At 42.7% G+C, this 21,252-nt stretch overlaps 1 protein-coding gene across 1 annotated transcript in view; it reads left to right on the top strand.

Annotated features, from left to right (window-relative positions):
* Positions 1 to 21,252, top strand: part of CFAP58 (cilia and flagella associated protein 58) — a 617,117-nt gene that overhangs the window by 579,325 nt on the left and 16,540 nt on the right. Inside the window, exon 16 of the mRNA XM_085603453.1 lies at positions 3,703 to 3,822. Coding sequence (XP_085459579.1) covers positions 3,703 to 3,822 — 120 coding nt within the window. The remainder of the gene's footprint in view (positions 1 to 3,702; positions 3,823 to 21,252) is intronic.

The raw sequence follows: 21,252 nt of genomic DNA, 5'->3' as shown, positions 1-21,252 counted from the left end.
TGATTAGAGGGTATGCTATCTCTCTGATTGCGGGGACTAAGGAAGAAAAATAGGCAACACTAGTAGGACTAGAAACAGATATACTGGAATTGGAAGGAAAGCTCCGAGATACGAACACAGATGAGGTTAGACATACCTTAAAGTTAAAGACAAAAAAATACGCTGCCCTAGTCACAGACGCTGCTAAAGCACAACACAGGGAAACACTCAGTAGAATCTTTAAAGTTGGGGACAAGGCTGGGAAATTGCTGGCCTGACTGGACCGCAGAGAGTAAGCTAATAGATTAGTGGTGGAACTCATAGCTGAATCTGGCAAGAGACTCATCGAGCCACAGGAGATTGCAAATGCATTTAGGGACTACTACAGACGGATTTACAAATCCCAGACGTCTCACGCAGAAGCAGATGCAGACTCTCTATTGAGAGATATCTCCCTACCCATGCTCTCAGGAGAAGACCGGGCGGACTTGGAGCGGGAACTAGTAAGTACAGAGGTAGAAAGAGCTATACAGGACTTGCGGGCGGGCAAGGCGATGGGCCCAAATGGCTTGCCTATCGAATTTTACAAACTCGCCCCGAGCAAGATAACGCCCTATCTGAAAACAATGTTTCAAGTGAGTCGGGAGATAGGTTCACTCCCAATGGACCAGTTGCGCTGCTTTGAGTTGTGTTGGTTCCGACGAGGGTGCCTATCAGAGCTACGATGCACTGCCCTACTTAGGTTCAAATGAGGCCACTGATCAGGAGCTGAGACGTGCTTGGAGGTGAGGTCCTGCATCGAGATGCATCAGATTGCATTGGTTCTAGAGAAACCCACAGTTGGACAAGAAGGAATACACTCTGATGCTAGCCACGGGTCCTGGATCTAGGAGCATCTCTTGGGGATCAGGACTCACTACAGCAGAGGCCAACAGCAGGACACAAGCTGGTCCAGTTGGGTCTGGTCAGATGCAGGTCAGGTCTCTGGAGTTTGTTATTCCCTCTAGCTCAGAACCGGAGGCCAGCCAGCTAGCCCTTGGAGTCACTTTGTTGCTTCTGGGTTCAAGGAGCAGTTCCATTCTAACTTCCTGATGCAGCAGAGCAGCAAGGCAGTTCTTCTTGCAGCTGGGCAGTCCTTACAGCAGCAGGGCAGCAGAACAGTCCTCCTTCTGATTCTTCCACAGATCCAGTAGTGACGTGACGAATGGTTCATGAGGTCAAATATTTATACCTGGTGGCAGCTTTTGAAGTGAGGGAAAACACCTATACCACCCCCAAATCTAGTTCTGGAAACTTCCTACCTTTCCTTCCCAGGCTTTAAATGATCTGGGGTCACAATACGCTGGTGTCAGTTCTTTTATGTGGGTGCTGGGGAAGCCCTTTGAAATATAATAGAGGCATGGACCAGCTCAGCCCTCAACCATCTCTTTTGTCTTGCTGTCTGGGAGGAATACACACACAAAGGCCAATGGTCAACTACGTCTAGTCATGTTACCCAGGACACAGGCAGCAGGCACAAAACGGTTAGGTCGAGGAAAACGCCAACTTCCTAACAGTGGTATTTTCAGGATTGTGACTTTAAATCCAGCTTTACCTTTAAAGAGTTTTTTTAAATTACAATTAGTTTGAGTCTAAGCTACATTTTCCTATTTCTTTCCCAAACATGAGTTATAACTTATTAAGTGTAATACGGTAACCCAGTGCTATCCAATGGGAGAGATAGGCCTTGGAATAGTAAAAAACGACTTTAGGAGTTTTTTATTACTAGGAGATGTGAAACTTAAACCTTCATATCCTATATTTTAAATACACTGCAGCTTGCCCTAGCAGCCCCTAGGGCTTTTCTTAGGGGTGACTTAAATGTACTAAAAAGAAAGGTTTGGGCCTGACAAAATAATTATTTTTGCAAGACAAAATTGCAGTTTAACACTTCTCTACGTGCTATAGACATGCGTGAGAAATGTTTTAAAACGATACTGTAGTTGGTGGCCCAATGAGAGCTGCAGGCCCACGAATAACATTTAACCGGGTTTGCAAATAATGTAAATGTGACGATCTGGGGCAAGCCTATTACACCACGTTTGAGGGAGAGTGTACCCAGACTTTAACACTGATTAACAGTAAGAAAGCGCACTGAGTTCTAAAGGCAACAAAACGAATTCAGCAAAACAGTAGGGGCAAAGGGGCTGGGAGACTAGCATCCTAGTGTGTCAGGTCTAACACAGACCTAATAGTACCTATGCTAGCTCGCAAAAGATCATTGGATTCGCAAAAAGTTGGTGTGTAATTTGCAACCACTTTTTTCAAATTCAGTGTCAGTGCATCTAGACCTAAATGCTTTTTCTGCGCTGCAGCTAAATTCCAATGAAACTAATATAGTAGTTGTACCTACCCTAGCAAAGATAGGGAAATAAATAGTTTCAAGACATTTCATTGACAATGGCACCCAATTTGCCATGAGAAAGATTTACAAAAATGATCTCAATCCACCAGGGCAGTTTCTTCTCGAAACAAAGACAAACCTGATTACTTACTAATTTAAACAATCCATCTGAGAGAAAAAAGATCCTCCCTGGAAGTACAACGTTGTGATGCTCTGTGTTTTGAAACTGCCTTGAATAGGATTTTGTCAGACCCTGTTCCTTAGAGCCAAGCAAGGCTAAATCAAAGGGTTGCAATATATTCTATGCAGTATAGCAAATGATAAATTATGGTTCCCACATCTTAGGTCAATCGTACCTTATATTTTCCCTGATTCTTCATTTACACCATTCATTGCACGCAAGCATCAACTTCAAGATGTTAATCAATTACACGGCATGGAAACATCCAACCTGGTCATTTGTACCTACAAGACAGAATTACATTGTACTAACCAACCAATAGAAATACTGGTCACCCACAATGTTCCAACCACTGAACTGAGATAGTACATGGTGGCCACAGAATGCCTATGTCTATAGGGCCACCTGTCACTGTTCATCAGACTCAAGAAGAGTTTCATCTTTAAACCTTGAGACTGAACTATTCCACTGTCTGCAGTGCATCTGTACAGCATTTTGTGACCATTGAGTATTCATAACCTATGTGGCCAGTGTTTTTAACCGTGACCTCTCTGTGATTGACCGTGTTGCCCAGGACACTCTGGTGCGGGATTCACCAGACCCACATTACACTTTTGATAGCTGTTAATGTATGCGTTTTGCAGCCTTTGGTCTCCTCTACCTCATCTGCATAGGTCATTTGTGGCAGTTACTGGACACAAAGAACCACCTTGGAGGGAGCTTTACCAAAATTTGTCATTTTAAAAAGCTCTTTAAATGAATGACAATTCCAAGTGTCCGGACTCTTTTATTGCGTCATTGCGAACAAAATGCTATAGAGGGAAACGCAAATAAGAAAAATATCTTTAATGAAGAATCATTCGATGATCAGAGGAGTTCATTTATTGAAGTTCTAACTTAATTTTCAATATTTTACTTTGAAGGGTAATCTGTTAATATTGCGTTCTGTGAGTCAGTGGTTCTAATAAGTGTGCAATAACAATGAGAACAATTGTGTGATTTTTTATGCTAGTGGTACGATGATACCAGGATTGCTAGCTGAAATTAGTTACGTGGCACTGACTCAGGGAATCTTTCTTTTGACCTTTCAGTATGAAATCAGAGAGTCACTTAGACACTGTATTGCCATAGTTAATGTAATTTGTCTTCGCTTTTTCAGGAAAAAGAAAAACTGTACGTGGAACTGAAGCATATCTTGGCACGACAGCCTGGCCCCGAAGCTGCTGAGCAGTTACAAATCTATCAGCAAACATTAAGAGAGAAAACAAAACAACTGAAAGTAAGTTGAATAATGTATAGTAAACAAATGCTTGTTTAATTTAAATAACAAAATCATTTATTTCCAAGCTGTGAGAAATTGGGTCTCTAGTTGGGAGAGGTTAGCACCCTGTCCAAGTAGGGACCAGAATCCTAGACAGGATAAAATATAACCTGTGCTCACTCTCTGATAACTTGGAACAGAGCAGTCTGGCTTATCTAAAGAGGCAATGTGTAAAGTATTTGTTCAACACACACACAGTAACACAATAAAAACACCACAAATAAACTCCACACATGTTTAGAATAATAGTTTATATTTGTATGAGTAAAGCAATACCAGAACAACAGAAATCCAATAAGTAGAATCGGAGTTATGAGTTTTTAAAGACTAAATCAAAAAATAGTGCTTAGAAACACAAAGCACCAATTAAGTTATCTGGTCATGCTGGATTGTGTCAAATCTGAAAAGTACAGCTGACTGTGATGGAGCCTGGGTCGGGATATAGATCCAGGTTAAGTCACGCTGAAGGTTTACCTTCTCAAGATCAGTGCCAAGAGTCCTGTTTGCGGGAAAGAAGTTTGCCGATAGCACGATGAGCGTTGCTGACGGTGGTCTACGGATGCGAACAGCCTCTGGGTGTCATGGAAAGACAGGCTGGGGCCCTCGTGGTTGGTGATGCTGCTGTGCGAAGAGACAAGCTGGTGCCCTCTCGCGCTCATCCTTCGTGTGAGCAACGCGGTACCAGAACGAACAAACCCGTATGTGCTCACAAAGAGCACAAAAGCTTGATTTAAAAAGCTGCAGCACAGGAAACCCTCTTCCAAAGGCCCAGGACTGGACTGGCACCACTTGGCAGGGCTGGACTCACAGATGGCAGAGTCCAGGTGCTGCTTGGAGTGTTACAGGCAGTCTTTGATGTCTCTGAAACTACAGAAACAGGAATTAAGCCAGCAAGCCCTTGGAGTCACTCTGGGTTCAAGTGAGATGGGCCCAGTCCTTGTCCCCAGCACAGCACAGATAATCAGGCAGCAGGGCGGCTCAGCACTGCAGTGAAGCAGTTCCTTAGAACAGTCAGTCAAGCAGAGTGGCAATCCTTGTAGCACAGCAATCCTTACTTCTGGCAGAGTTTCTTCACAAGTATCAGACGAACAGGCCTCACAGAAGTGAAAAACAAATTTGTCTGTTGGTCACTACCAGGAAATGTAAAACTTAAAAGTACATGTCCTACTTTTTGCTTTCATAACACCCTGCCCTCAGGGCTACCTAGGGCCTACATTAAGGGTGACATATGCAGTAAAAGGGGAGTTTAAGGCTCGGCAAGTAGTTTTAAATGCCAAGTCAAAGTGGCAGTAAACTGCACACACAGGCACTGTAGTGGCAGGCCTGAGACAGGTTTGAAAGGCTACTTCTGTGGGTGGCACAATCAGTGCTGCAGCTCACTAGTAGCATTTAACTTAGAGTCCCTGGTTATATGGTATACCACCATAGTAAATTAAATATGTCTATTAGGTATATTTACATCAATTACAAGTATGTTTAGGGACGAAGCACATGTACTTTAGCACTGATTAGCAGCGGTAAAGTGATCAGAGTCCTAAGGCCATCAAAAAGATACTGCAGAAAGAGGAGGAGGAAGGCAAAACATTTGGGTGACTCATCAGAGACGACCATTTTCCAACACAAGCTATCTCGATTAAAGATCACTTTATCCCACTGTATGCGAATAGGTCTCGCAGTCTTTCTTTGATCAGTTTTAACTTTATTTGAGCTCTATTCCCCTGAGACCCTCTAATTTAGGAGTGAGCTATTCTAACCAGCCTGCAACACCTGATTTATTAATTCACTTTGAAGTCAAACGTTTCCCTGTGGAGCTCTCACCTGCACACAAGGACACAGTGAAAAACAATGCACAATTCATTTCATACACACTGAATCACAAAATGCAATATGCAAGCCTTCTGTCATAAAAGTTTGTTAAACAACAGTTATGCAAAGTACATGTTTGACCATATGAGAGAATTGTGTTGTGGGGCGGGGTGGAAGGGGATTGATATACGAGATACAGGTATGGGCATGTCTGCACTCCATGATAAAAGCTGGTGGGCCTGGGGGAAAGCCAGCTGCATCCAACTCCAGCTCTGTCAAATGACAATGCGTAGGCCAGTCTTGATAGTATTTACATTAGTGGGCCAGGCACAAATGTAAGATTGCTTTGAAGGGATTGAGAGCTGGTGTAAGCTCTCGAAACGGAGTAGGTATCCCGAATTTAGACTTGATAAAAATGGGATCTGTGTCAAGAAATGCAATAAGTAATAGTAATAAAGTTCATCAGGTGTGCCACAAAGTTGATCCTAAGGGAGAAGATGTAAGGAGATTATTTCAGCAAAACTCAGGCAGATGTAGTGTTGGGATGTCAAACACGGTGAGCAGCAGAACTTAGAAGCCTGAACTAAAAGCATTAGCTGAATCCAGATGTGACAAAATTAAGGCATTGACTGCCAAAATATGGTGCAAAAATGCCAATTATGAGAGTGAAGGCTTAAGTTGCCTTAAATGATACAAACATGACTTAGACACAGCAGAAATTCGAGCTATGAAGGTGGATTCAGAATTGATCAAAATGCCAAAGTGAAGATGCTGATAAATAAAGTTGTGTCATAAAAGGACAGGGGCAATCATGTCAGCTCCCACCAGAATACACAACATAGAGCAGTGGGCAAGCCCGCTTAAACCCTGGCCACTGGCTGATTGCAATTTGAGTCACCAAATTTAAAGTTAAAAGTTATAATGCCTGTTGTTGAAGCATAGGATTAGCGCAGTTCCATGCATGCCAAGATAGAAAGTGACAAAGCCTTTTGCCGTTTCTTACAGCACATCTTTTGAGGATAGGGTTAACAAACACCATCCACGCCAAGCTAAAAAATGACACAAGCCTTTCACCATTTTGGGCACAGTATGACAGCTTTGGATTGGTAAAATACCATTCAGGTCAACCTCGAATGAATAAAAGCAACCCCTGACACATGTAATTTGCTCTTAATGGAGCTTGTCAGAGAGGTATAGCTTTATCCAGACACAAGGGAGCAACCAGTAAAATTCAAAACAATGCCCTTTCAGGCATAGAGTATCACAAAAATTATGCCAAAAAGAGCAGGGAGCCCTGGGTAGTTCTTAAGTCATAGGTGGAGAGCAGCCCTTTTATATGGAGCACTCTACAACAACAACACTGACATTCCAAATCTGTTCACAACAAATGTCTGTTTCTCTAGCACAGTGTTTAAGCATAGGATCAGCACAGGCTTTGTGCCTGCTCAGAACAGGCGGAAAATGTAAGCATTTTCCCTGGAAAATGTAATAGCTGGAATTTTATGTGGGCCTACCGGCCAGAATGTAAGATTCTGGCCCACTGTATCCCTGCACCAAAGTTCACAATACTTTTAATGAGGGCCTGATTTGGGAATCTAAAGGACACTTTATTGACAAAGATTGGGTCGAGATGTTTGAATCCATATTCAAAAGAGACATCACTGCCTTCAAAGTATTTCTTAACAGTGACATAGATGAGAAATTACTTGATGCATTTTGTTAAATGATTTACAAGTATGGGTCAATGGCTCTGATTTAATTTAAAGGTCTCAGAATGGTTTACAACCTAGCTACTTGCCACACCTTAGAGAATCTTATTCCTTTAAAGATGATGTTTTCCAAACCTGCCACACTTTGTAACGTTCTCTATTTATATGCTTCATTGTTTATTCCCCTCATTTTGATCAATTGGACTGATATATCCTGTGGCAGATGTTGGGTGCTTGGGAGATTAAATGTTCCCTCCTGTGAGTGCTGCAACTTCATTACTCCCAAATCTCAGTTAAAGTAAGGGTCGAAAATACTGATTAGTGGTCCTCTTAAATAGATATCAAGTTGGGTTTTAATCAGTGTGGTGTTTTACATTCACTACTACTTAGCCATTACCACTGTTCTCTCCAAGGTGTGCGCATGGGCGGGTGCGCACCTATATCTCCTGGAGCGCGCATTGTAAACTACAAAGCTCGCAGAGGCAACTGAGGACCGTCGGCCCGCCGCTTTTAAAATGCGTGCGGCGCTAAAACGGTCAGATTGTGTCCCTTTTTGTAATTAATCATGTTAATCGCAGCGCCCGTCAAGCGCTGCAATTAACATTATTACTTTAACAAGGGCTCACAATCTACCCTGCTGTTGTGCCCTATTAACAAATGAAAGGCAGCAAGTCTACAAGCACTTCATGATTGTAGAATTGCTGCATTTCATTTGTGAAAGGCAAACCAAGCAAGCAGGGACAGAGAGCCAAAATGGGTGTCTCGAAGCAGAGGGTTGTTAACGTCAAAGCGTGGTTGCGGGCCCATAGGAGGTCTGTAGGTGGTGGCCTCAGTAAAGATGTTTTTCGTAGCTGCGAAGACTTAAGTGGCGGGTTTAGAAGACGCTGGAGGGCCCTGTAGAATGACAAGACCTGAGGAGATGACTAGACTGGGATGTCGGGAAACCGAGGGGAGAGGCCCTGGCGGGGGTCTGCCTAGCCTAGTGAAGCAGGGGACATAAATAGATTAAATTGAATGTCCAAGGAAAGACAAAGGCATTGTATTATAGTACTGAGGCTCTCCAGTCAGTTAGCAATGAAAGCCTGAAAGACAGCCAAGCAGCAACTGGGTGCTATGGGAATTAACTGAGCTCCAGCAAGAGTCTGTGCAAATCCTACTGAGGCCCTCGGTCTGTCCCACAGAGGATCCCATGGTGTACTATACATAGTCTTGTGGACAGCCATTTCTGGAGCCCAGTGAAGAGCACAGATGACACGTCGCTGCACAACCTCTGGTTCTTGATACGCAGCGCCAAGCTATGGACTGGGAACTTTCAGTGGGTCATTTTCACTCCGTGACTAGTGTGGCAACAACAAAAACAAGAAGTTGGGTTCATGTCCTCGCGCACAGGCGACCTGCTGCATCACAGGTGGTGCAATTCCCGGCTCCTCAAGGAGTGCACTGGGGCATTTATTAGAAACAGGTCTGCAGCAAAAGGGGGTGCTGGATTATTACAGACACGGAAGTCGATTTTTGTTGACACTATAATATTTTAATTGAAGGCAGACCTTTACATACATTGGAATCTAAGCTCACCTCGTCATAATGCCTTCATTCCAATTTTTATGGCACGATTTGGCTAACACATATTTACTTTTATCAACTAAATTGTGCATTCTTTATTCTGCTACTTTTTGCTGTGTTGCTCCCCCGAGCTGGCCCCGCCTACTTCCCAATTTCCGTCTGTTAGACCTCCAGTTGTTCATTTAATTCTGCTCTGGACATCACTTGTGTTACTGTCACGCCCTGTGACCACTACTTAGTGTGAATTACAGAATACCCCGCTGTAGGACACTCACTGCCTGGCCAAAGTAGTATTCAGCTATCTAATAGGTGGAGTTAGCACACCGTTTCTAGACCAAGAAGCTACATACAGCTCTCGAATCCAAGTTGAAAGGTTTAAATGAAGCTGAGTTTCTTGTAAAGCTGGTTTACTAAGAACTTACAGTGTTGTAAATACCGCACAGATCTCTGTGGTAAAACCAAAACTATTCATTTGCTGATCATTTTAACCCTGCACTCTTAATTATAGCCGCATTCCCTCTTTAAATCTATAATTACTTAAACTTCTTTATTCCCATTTAAATCTAGAAAAATGATAAAATAAGTTTGTTCCCCATGCTGTGATCGCAACATGCAGACCACCTCTCTTCCCCTTTTTACCTTCCATTCCACGGTTTCACCCCAGGCCTCTCCTTTGCTGTGTACTCAGAGCAGCCCCTCTCCACCCGACGGCCTTGCTTTGTTTCTGGGGTCTCATGAAAATACCTCATTCAGGAAGGCCACCGAAGCTACCACTGGTCGTGTTCGCTTCAGTAGGAGACGCTGAAGTTCTTTCCGGTGTGTGCACTTTGTACTTTTTTTGCATGGAGTAAGTTTGCACATTTTTTGTGATCAAGTGATATCTTTAGAGTGCAATTAATTTCCTCAAAATTTGGCGGAAACTGGCTGCCACCTGGTTGTTGTGAGTGCATTTAAGCTGGGCCCACCCAAGTACCCTTGACAGTCCAGAATGGATTTTCTTCAGATAAACATCCAGCAGTGGAGCCTACTCTGTTTTCAGGACCAAGTGCACAACCAGAAACCTATTCTGCCCTCTCGAGGTGCTTCATCACAAAAGTGGTAGGACATTTGTAGCTTGCTTTCTCTCCCCAAGGCCAAGCTAGCTGCAAGTTGTGGTACTCGTTGTAACCCAAGATTGTCATACTAAGGATGCCATTGTAGAGACTGCACATGCTGTAACAGTCTACATCATCTCTACCTCACAACTAGATGGAGTGCACAATTACAACGTGCTGGTAGTTCGAGACAAAATAGTGCCATTGCAGTCTTTATTCACGGTTAACTCGTAACCTATTTTTTGATCTTCCACCAATCTAGCAAAGTAATTAGGAGAATTATTAAGAGGGCTTCGGTTGTTGTTTTGGAATTAAATGGAACACCACAGATCTTTTACCACAGACAAGTTCTTTTTAGTTCGGAAAATAGAAGAGAAATCATTCACAGCTTTCAGGAATAAAAAAATCCAAATAACGTTGATCAGATGGAAATTAATGAACTGCATACGGTTGAAAGCTGGTCACAGTTTGATTTGAGAGCTTCTTGTACCATGTTCTAGGGCTGGCTCCTCCGCAAACCTTCAAAAACCCCACTCTCACTCACTCTTGTTCAACTCCAATACCTTCGCGCTGCTAACATGGTCATAACAGATCAGAACAAGCATTGGCATAGCCAATAGGTCTCGCCTATGGGACCTTATAAGTGTTTAGCCATGCAACACTTGATGTTGCACCAAGGATATTGTGCTGGATAACTAAACACTTATAAGGTCCCAAAGGCGAGACCTATTGGCTATGCCAATGCTTGTTTTTAATTGTTAGTGATTCCACTTTCAGCGTCTCCCCAAAATGAACTCTTGGGAGGTTGTGACTCCATGGGTCCCGTCACTCACGACATAATATTCTAAATGACAGTGAATACATCTGCAGTATGCCATTGCCCGGGACTTTCTGTATTAATGTAATTAGCCCCAGCTGTCTCTAAAAAGGACTAATCTGTGGGCTACGTCAGGAATATGCAGGCAGTCGTTTTCCTTGACAACAGATACACCAAAGAGGACCTGGCATCATGCATATTAAATATAGCTGTCACAGAATGAAACACAGTCACTTACCTTCGGCAATGATTTTTCTGGTGGATACCCTTTCTACCTGCAGATTGCTCTCCTTTGAATCTCCGAGGCGCCAATGCTGATTCTGGAAACATCTGACTTCACCAGTAGGAGGCACTCACTCTGTCTCAACACCAGAAGTGGAGTCATAGGGATTCTACTGGAGCCCACCCTCGCCTCAGTTCTAATCGGTTTTTAAGTGCGTCTTTCAAAATTGAGACAGAAATAATGTCTACAAGGAAACGGGTGCAGTGCTGTAAACTAAACTGCCATTTTTTTATGCATTTCTTCGGAAAAGTGGGTGGGAGGGTGGAATTCATTGAAGAATCTGCAGGTATGTAAAAGATTATTACAAAAGTTAAGTAGATTTTTTATTCTTATGGATATTTCTGTCTGCAGATTCCTCGGCTTTAAATAGATTGCCAAGCAATAACCTGGCAGGTGGGTCTGAAGCAAATTACAAAAATAAAGTCCAGTAGGATTGAGCGGGTGAAGTAGCCATCCCACCTAATCTCAGAATCCAAACTAGTGTTTGGCAAAGGTGTGGAGGGAGGTCCCTGTGGCTGCCATACAGATGTGTTCCACCGGCACTCCTCGAGCTAAAGCTGCACTGGAAGACTTTCCCTGGTGGAAAGGGGCTTGTAGCCTCTTAGGCGGCTTCTTCTTGCCAGGGTGTAGGAGATCCTGGTGCACGTTTTTCCTTTTGCACCACCTTGCCTTTTTGTTGCCCGTTGGAAGCTTTGCTTTTGTGTGTGTTAGGCATGCCAGATGACAACAAAAGGAAGGCAGGCATGGTGGGATTTCATGCACATTTTCAACCAGAGTGCCTCTTCAAGACGGCCAGAGATTTCATCTTCACTTGTAATAGTGTGTCTATGCACATGGGTCCTTCTTTCCGATTACCTACTCCACACCAAAGACAGCACCTACCAATGATCTGGTTACTACTCTACCCTAACTCACACTCTTAGTTCTTGCAAGAAGAGAGAGTAGTCATCTTTTTGCTCCTGCTCACCTCATTCATTGGTGCCGAACTTCGTGCTGCCGGGTTTCGATATGCGCTTCACAGGTCTGTGCCTTCCTGTCTTGGCTCTCTGGGTATCTGAGGATCTCTGTAGTTTACTACAGCGAAGATCACCCCATTAAGAGGCACCGATGACCATTAAGGTGAGCCCTTCAATAGAGCTCTGTGCATCTTCTTTTTCTTGGTTGTGATTTTGGCCACACCACCGGTAACGTTCAAATTGAGGTTTATTAGATTAATCTGTGAGCCACGCATGACGACCCCTATCTTGTTCAGTTGCAGTCACCTAAGATTCATTCAATCATCTATATTTGTAAGAAAGAAACACATATTGCTTTATTGGTTCTGTGAACTGTATACTTATGCAGCTATTTGTGTTGTTGGTGTGTGACTTGAAATTCATACACTATCTGCCAATTATATCACTGGAGAATACATTACCACTTAGAAGTGGGTTACTTAAGCAGAATTTCTCTGTGCTTTATATCTATGCTTCAGTGATATATATTAGAACCGCATGTTTATTTGGAATAAATAGTCACCCGTTACTTTATTTCAGTTAAAAGGCGCGCACTTTGATAAAACAAAAGATTTATAGCTTACACATTATAAAATAGCTTCTTTGTACCCCTAAGGAAAAGAGGAACGTTAAACACACCGAAACCTCCTAAATAAACAATGACATTTTAAACCAACTGAAACACAGGCCTATTTAGTATTACATTCCTGCTGACTGAGGAGTCCACAGATGTTTACTAAAGTTGTGCCGGTGCAGCCAGAAAAGTGCAGCAGTCCACTATCATTTCCGCCCCTAATGCTTAACAAGCCCAAAGACTTTACAAGCATGTATTCCTGATAAATCTGAATCGATTGTGAAACTCAGTATTCAGTAATTCAGCATAGAAACCACAGATGCTCATCACAAAATCTTACCATTGAGCTACATCAGAATGTGGACTGCAAGTTTGACCTTTCCTCATCCCACCTAGAGAGAGGTCACTGTTGGAGACAAGTGGCCCGCCTTTTTTTCTATTTTTCACCCAAACTGAACCGTCAATACTTCCAAACTCTCAGAAAGGATGTTTTGAATAGAGTGTTTCTACACAAACTGGGGACCATTGCTAACCTGAACACTGCAATAGCCCATAAACAGGCTTGACCTCTGCCAAGCAGCCTTTCTTTTGGCCCACTCTACAGAAGCTGTCATCCTCTCGTTCGTGGATGACATGCAGGAGGAGGCGGACAGAGGCATTACTTGAGCCCTCATCTTCCATGACCCAGCAGCGGCCGGCATGATGCACGGGTGGGGGGATTGTGATTGCAGTAGAGAGGGAAAAAAAGTAGATCAAAAAATATATACAAGAAAAAAAACATAGGTGGCACATCCTTCTCTGTTCAAGCAGCCAAACTATGGAATTCTTTACCCCCCAACATAAGATCCACGACAACCACCTTATCTTCAGAAATCTACTCAAGAAATGGCTCTTCCCCACATAAGCACCATACGCAAACAGAAAATTACAGCATATCCCTCTGTATTTAAGCATTTATTTTCACTATAGATATGTACCTATCTTCGTGCATTGCTTTGTATAAACATGTAGAATAATTATGTTGATTTAAAAACAAAACAAAAAAAAATCATCTTTGGTCGACATCTACTTGCTTCCATTGTGCATCTATGTACCTCCATGTACTTGGATCTGTGTGTCTGTTACTTTTCTCCTGAAAAAGCATATCCAATGCACTACCCTATTTCTCATCCTGTACCTCTATCACTATCTTTAATCTCCATATATTTACCTCCTTTATGCATCTATATACTTTCAATCTACTTATGGATCTATATATTTATCACTTTCTTCTAATCTGGCATTTCCAATGCACTACCCTATTTCTCTGCCTATACTTCTCACAATATATCTGCTAGCCCAACTTTCTGACTCATCTCAAACTACTTTCTACTACTCTTTCCAATGCACTACCCTATCTCTCACCCTTTACATCTATCAATATATCCTCTACATCCACTCTCTCATTTATCCCAAACCCCATACCACTACTATGATCCCCAAAATAACCCTTTCTAGACTCTCTCCTACTCCACCCCTCCTTGCATCATCTGACACCTCTTTTTTACTATACCGATCCCCCAAAACACACCTCTCTAAACTCTTCCCTCTGACTCTTCCACTCCAAAAACCCTTTCTACTCATCAAAAAGCCTCCTTCTACTGCTATGACCTAAAAAAATAAAAGAAATCCTTCACTCTTCTATCCCTCCACCATCCTGTTCAATCAAAATAACAGACTAACATGTTCAGTTCTCAAATTCTATATTCCACTATACTAACTCACCACTAATCCTTTATGGGTTCCAGAGTAGCGTGCTACTCGCCAATAAAACACTCCATCAGGGTTACAAGCGCTATATAAATGCAAACCTTTTTTCCCTTTTCCACCCCTCCCCAACCCTTCTCAATCCAAATAACTGACTAACATATCCACCACTCAAATTAATTTCATGTTTTACCATACTAATTCAACACTAATCCTTATGGGTTCCAGAGTAGCGTGCTACTCGCCAAAAAAGCGCTTCAAAACCACATCAGGGGTAACAGGCGCTATATAAATACAAACCTCTTTTCCTCTTCTATCCCGCCACCTACCCTTCTCTATCCAAATAACTGAATAACATATCCACCACTCAAATTACTTCATATTTCACTTTACCCGACATTTCCCCGCCCTATGAACAGAGCTGTAGTTGAGAATCTTTAGTGAAATCTTATATTGGTACCACTGTTGGAGTTCTGTGCTTTTCTAAAGCCAAAGTGTACTTGCCTGTGTAACCAATTCATGTCATGGTGTGTGTATGTAAATTGCAAACCTGCCTTAAGAGCCACCATATAGCGTTGTATGTGTGGAATGCACCGTATTTTTCATTTTTTAAGCAAATGTTTGGAGTGATGTTTGCACTGATATTTGTCACTGCACCCAAATGCACGGTCCGGTTCTTGGCGCACATAGCATTTGCTGCAGTGCACAGATACCCAACACTGCCGCACACAGAGGAAAAAAATTTGAGGGAACATTGGCCATTACACAGTTGACTTAAGCAAAGTTGTGAGGGTAAATAGTCTGCTTCCCCCAAAAGCATGGTTCAAAAACATTTTTTATTGAATGTAAGAAGGTATGTCTGATCAAACTTCTGCTGATCATCACCTCCTGCATTGTCTAGTGTTTTTTAAAAGAACCACTTGAACATCAAAAATGTCAAAAATAATGATGTTTGGGAAGTAAGCCAGTAAATTCTGATGGCATGTTGACAGAGGTCATTGGAAGCTTTGAAACAATCCAACTTCTGTGGAGGCTTCGTGTGCCTTAGCTTGGGTGAAGCAGTTCAATTCTTTAAAAGCAAAGTTCGATCAATACTTCAGTATTGCACACACTTTCTGCCAGTTTAATTTGCCACTAGTCAATTATTAATCTGCTGCTTGTGGAAATTTAAATGCATTTTTCAATCTTATATACTAGGTGCTTCATTTAAAGCTTGGAGCTTGACTCGCCAGTTCCTCGGGGTTCACAGAGGCTCTTGTCTCCTCTCACCTAGCAGAAAGCCACGTCTGGCTATTCCTGCCTGCCCAGCATGGATTTCTATGCCTTCAGTGCATCCACCAGTGTGGCAAATGCTCTGAAGGCACAGATTAATGCTGAGTGGGAGTTTACAGGGAAGTCCACTGATGGTCATAACCTGCTGTGAACCAGATCTTGCTGAGGCTCTGCCGTCTGAATTTTTTTTAACCTTTTCATCAAGTGCTGCTCTACCTAGCGTGTTCGTGCACTTTGCATAACAATACACAATTCTGACTGTCTCCTTTTTGCACATTTGTTGATAGGTGGCAATGTGTAGCATAGTCTCTGCTGTCGTGCAAGTTTCCTCCTCTCATGTGCTTCTGTAACTTGGCATTGTGAGATCAGGGTCAAAGTTGCAGAAGGGTGTGTATTAGCTGAGAAGAGGAAGCTTGTAGGTGGCTCTCAGTACTTTAATGAATACACTCTACACTTTAACATCATTTGGCTCACTGTACGTACCACAACAAAACTTAGCAGTCTGTGAGATGTTATTTCACATCATGGTATGCATTAATACAGGTGGTATTTTCTCATTACTCTACAGGATTTGTCTGATACATGTTTTTTGGTAGGACATGACTTGGTTAGATGCAGTGTAAACATGTTTGGTTTCAGGTTCCAGCAATAATAATACACCAATGTCCTTGCTCTCTTTCATTCTCAACTTCATTGGTACCCCACCATCTGTGGCAAGACTGAAAAATTGCTTCAAAAACTATGAATTCTAACTATGAATTAATGTTAATGCATAGTCCTTCTTGCTGGTTCCTGTGTAAGCCATGAAATGCATGATTAGATCCAGTGTATTAGCGGCACCATCTCTAGCTCAGTTCTACTTTACCCATGTATCTGTGAGACCATCTGGTTGGTAACATCACAGATTAGATATAGTGCATCACGGTTGTCTATGACTTCAGGCCAATTTTTTCAATGATCTGCAGGGTGAAAAGCTGCAGAAATTATTGGCAATGTTTCTGATTTCGAAACATTTTCTTTGCATAAGACTTCACTCTCCGAGCATTTCAACAAATTTGGTTGACACATGACAGTGACAGAATCCTGTTTAAAATGTTTTTCCCACATAGGGAAGATTCACAATGTGGCTGAATATGATCATTGTTCCTTAATGCAGTCAAAGGCCATCAGAGAACAGGTTATGAAGATGTTTATGGCTTCTGCCAAATCTAAATTTAAGTCTCCATCAAATTGAAGAAGTATAAACTGTTGTCATCCTCTTGTCATATAGAGCATAGGGAACAAAGATAGGCTTCTAAAGAATATACACATTCCTCCCTTTCTGAACCTATCTTACTCCCTCTTGGAGAAAACTCAGTCAAAGCCTCAGGGGTTGTGTTTTTGTCCTTTCACAGCCAACTCTGAGAATTTCTTTTTTTTCATTAGGCTTTGTCATCATAGTTACTACCCATAAACCCCTACGAGTCACTAAGGACCAGTTGGAAATTGTGTTACAGGTTGAGGGGGAGGAAACCCTTCTAAGACAGCAACCAAAATTTCTGTCAAGGTGAAGTCACAAGCAAACCCCAAATTAACCTGTGCTTAACCCTCTGGTAGCTTGACAAAAAGCAGTCAGGCTTAACTTAGAGACATTGTGTAATGTATTTATGCAGCATTTCAAATAGTAATAAAGTTAACCCACTACACAAAAATAATCCCACACCAATTTAGAAAAATAGAGCAAAATATATTAAATTCCTTGACACCAAAGCAACAAAAGTCCAATCAGTAGAACCAGAGATATCCAATTTTAAAGTTTTAAGTAAAAGTAGTGCATATAAGCACCAAGCGCCAACTATGGTTATCTGGTCGTGCCAGACCAAGACAAAGTCACAAGTTCAGTCTGACTGCGGTGGAGCAGGAGCCGGATATAGGGACACAGTTTGGTCTGCTTACCAAAAGTACCTTAAATCCTGATTTGTGTAGTGTTGCAAAATCCCACGTCGAGGATGCATCATGCAGCGGCAGTTCAGTGAAGCTGCAGGGCTGTGAGGAGGAGATCTGTTTAATCGTCGAGGATGCTGTCAACAGGGAGCTTGCAATGCGAAGTCCTGTGTCGAAGATGCATCATGCACCGGCAGTTCCTTAGAAGCTGTGGGGTTGCAATGTGGAATCCTGTGTCGTCATTGTGGAAGCCGTCAATGAGGGGCTTGTGTTCCTTGAATATGAATTTACCTTGAAAAAAACAAAGACAAGAGGCATTTGGCAAAACAGGAACAGTTGGTTCAATTAAACACTGCAGCTGGGTGTACAGCATACAAGACTGTCTCAGAGGACTGACTCAAAGTACAATTGTTTTGAGCACCATTGTAAACATTTCTTAGAGCAACATAAAACAATTCATAGATCCTATTTTAGGAAGAGGTATGTGGGGCTGTCACGGAGCCATAAATTACTCCCACTTGATGACAAATGCAGGTGGGTCTCGACCGTGCGTGGACACGATGAGGGCCAGTGGGTAACACGTCCAGATGTCCGACATGGGGAGCTGGTGAATATTACATGTGCAGTGTGTGTTGTGTCCTGATTGGCTGAGTGTTCCTAACTTTATGTAGCATCTAACTTTATGATGTTTTGGGACCTCACACCCCTCCAGCCTTGTGCGTTTTCATGGGGCCAATCTGGTCGGACAGTTGTGGAGTCGCTGCCTATCTGTGGGACTAATCTGGGTTTTTCCTGTTTGTGCATTTGTTCTGCTGATTACATGCCTCCCCACCTGTGTTCTTGTCAATTAGTTGCCTCAGGCTTAGGTCGCAGGGCCTGCCTGACCACGTATTTCTGACTCAGGGTTGATGGAGAGGTCATCTCAGGTTATTTCGACAAAAGTGATTTGATTTCGTTTTTATGCAGACATGTATCATTACATACATTTACATCAATATTAACACTTGCAATGCGAAGGCCTGAAGAGAGCATGCATCGCACAGCAGCAGTTCCGAGGAGGCTGCAGGCTGAGTTGGAAAGTCCTGCATCATGGATGTGTCATGTAGCAGTGGTTCCAAAGCGAAGCCGCTGGGAGATGCATTGTGCTGCATCTGTTGTGCCCACAGGTCCAGGACTGGTCCAAGGTGCTTGGTTGGAGGTGGTTGGAGACTTTTCTGTCCCTGATTCTCTGATCAGGACGCTAGCCAGCTAGCCTTTGGAGTCACTCTTGTGGTCCTAGTGTTCAAGATGCAGGTCCAGTCCCTTCACTCAAGTAGCAGGGTAGCATAGTAGCAGTACCACCTGCAGAGCAGTACAGCAGTCCTTTTGAGTCCTTTTGAGTCTTCCACAAGTCTAGAGGTGTATTGGTTGGGTCTGAGGGTCCAATATTTATACCTGGTGTCTACTTTGAATTAGTAGAATGTTATGGAGGTTTCCATCCCAGAGGTGTTTGAAATTTCCTGCCTCCCTGCCCTGGCCCCAGCTTTCCTGAGGTTACAGAAGACTAGTGTCAAACTCTTTGTGAGTGTGCAGAGGCAGAGCCTTTGTGATGTGCAAGTGTGGTAGGTGACAGCTCCTCCCCCTCATCAAGTCAGAGATGGCCCATCCTGCCAACACTATGCTCCTTTGTCTCACTGTCTGTGAACAATGCACAAATATCAACTGCCAGCTACACATAGTCATGCAACCCAAGACCAACTGCCAGGTATACCTAGTCATGAAAATGGTTGGGACAAAAAAATGCCACCTTTCTAAAAGTGGCATTTTCAGAATTGTGACTTAAAATATGACTTTTCCATTAAAGAGTGTTTCAAATTACAATTCTTTAGACGCCAAACTTGATATTCCTACCTGCTCCCAATTAAAAGTTATCACTCATCAGATGTAACAAGTAAACCCAATGTTATCCTATAAGAGAGGCACGCCTTGCAGTAGTGAAAAACAAATGTAAGAGTTTTTCACTGCCAGGATATGTAAAGGTTAAAAGTACATGTCCAGCTTTTTAAATACACTGCACCCTACCCTGTGGGCTGTTTTGGGCCTACCCTAGGGCTGACTTATATGTATTAAAAAGGAAGATTTAGGCCTGGCAAAAGGTTTAATTTGCAGTTTAAACTGCAAACACAGACTGCAAAGGCAGGCCTTAGAAATGTTTAATAGGGTTCCTTAGGTGAGTGGTACAATCAGTGCTGCATGCCCACTAGTAGCATTTAATTTACAAGCCACGGGTCCATGTAATACCACTTTACTAGGGACTTACATGTAAAGTAAATGTGCCAATTAGGTGTAAGACAATGTTACCATATTTAACGGAGAGAGCACACACACCTTAGCACTGTTTATCAGTGGTAAAATGCATAGAGTCCTAAGGCCAACAAAAATGAGATCAGCCAAAATGGAGAGGTAAGGCAACATGTTTTGTCGGAAGATCACTCTAAGCTTAACAGGTCTAACAGGACCTTATCTAGAGTTTGGCAGCCAGGTTACTCTGTCACAAACATGACTGATAATCTGAACCATATGATATAATGTACTTGTAATAAGGCGGAGGGGATATCTGTCATGTTTGTTACAGAGTCATCTATCCCCCCGACTCCCTGTGCTGCTGTCTGACTCAGAGAAGTATTGGTGGTTTGTCCTCAGCTGCAGACTGCTGAGCTGAGAAAAAACAGATGATCATGCTTAGTGCAAAATCAGTTTTAATGCAATATGCAGTGTCAGTGATGACACCCAAAATGTTAAAACCTCCCATGATTGACATCATGTTGCTCACTGTGAGAACATGGTCTGTAGAAAATCTTGAGGATAAATAGGTACCCTAAATGAAAAGGAGGACCACTGAGAAGTATTTATGCAATTTTGTAACAATACGTTTTAAGCGATAGCCCAACAAATCTTATATCAAGTGGATAATGGAGGCCTGATGAAACTTTGATGAATGGAAAACTGCGATGGCCTGATTTTTTATTTGATATAGGGAATCTGAATTGTTAATCCAGGCCCTAAACTGACTTTCAGACTGGTCATCCTCCTTCCAGCCATGGGCACAGCAAGGCCTGGGGTCTTTAGCCCACTCAAGAGTTTTGAAAACATCCAAGCTAGATTCAGTAAGGTGTCAAGGTAAATATATCTAGCCTTGTGGCATCCTTGCACAGCACCAATGTTTTATGTGACCTGCTCAAGCCATTCAAGTTCCAAAATAAAATGTCTCCTGAGGAAACCTAGCAGTTTGTTGCCGGCTATGTACAATCACCTATCTCAGGACGTTAGAGCTTAAAGCTTTTATACCAGATGTCTGGTTCTGACTGATGGCCTCTTCGTACAGATCCAACTACTGGTCTTTTGTGGGTACAGCATGCAGATTAGTTCCACTAGAAAATGTAAAACCCTGGGTCCTCACATCAAGCAAATGACGGAGACGAGCAACCAACTTGTGAGTCACCCTAACCTTTGCCTTTGTCCTGCTTGGAGCTTTTGTACTTGAACATTTGTTTTTGACTCGTACATTGGCATAGAGGTACCTGGCCTTCTTGAACTCAACCTGGATTCAGCCGTGAGGTCGGTCCC

This window comes from Triturus cristatus, chromosome 1_2 (assembly GCF_964204655.1).
Source record: "Triturus cristatus chromosome 1_2, aTriCri1.1, whole genome shotgun sequence".
NCBI classification, from domain to species: Eukaryota; Metazoa; Chordata; class Amphibia; order Caudata; family Salamandridae; genus Triturus; species Triturus cristatus.
Note: the sequence above shows the minus strand (reverse complement) of the source record. Positions and strands in the feature narration are given on the sequence as shown.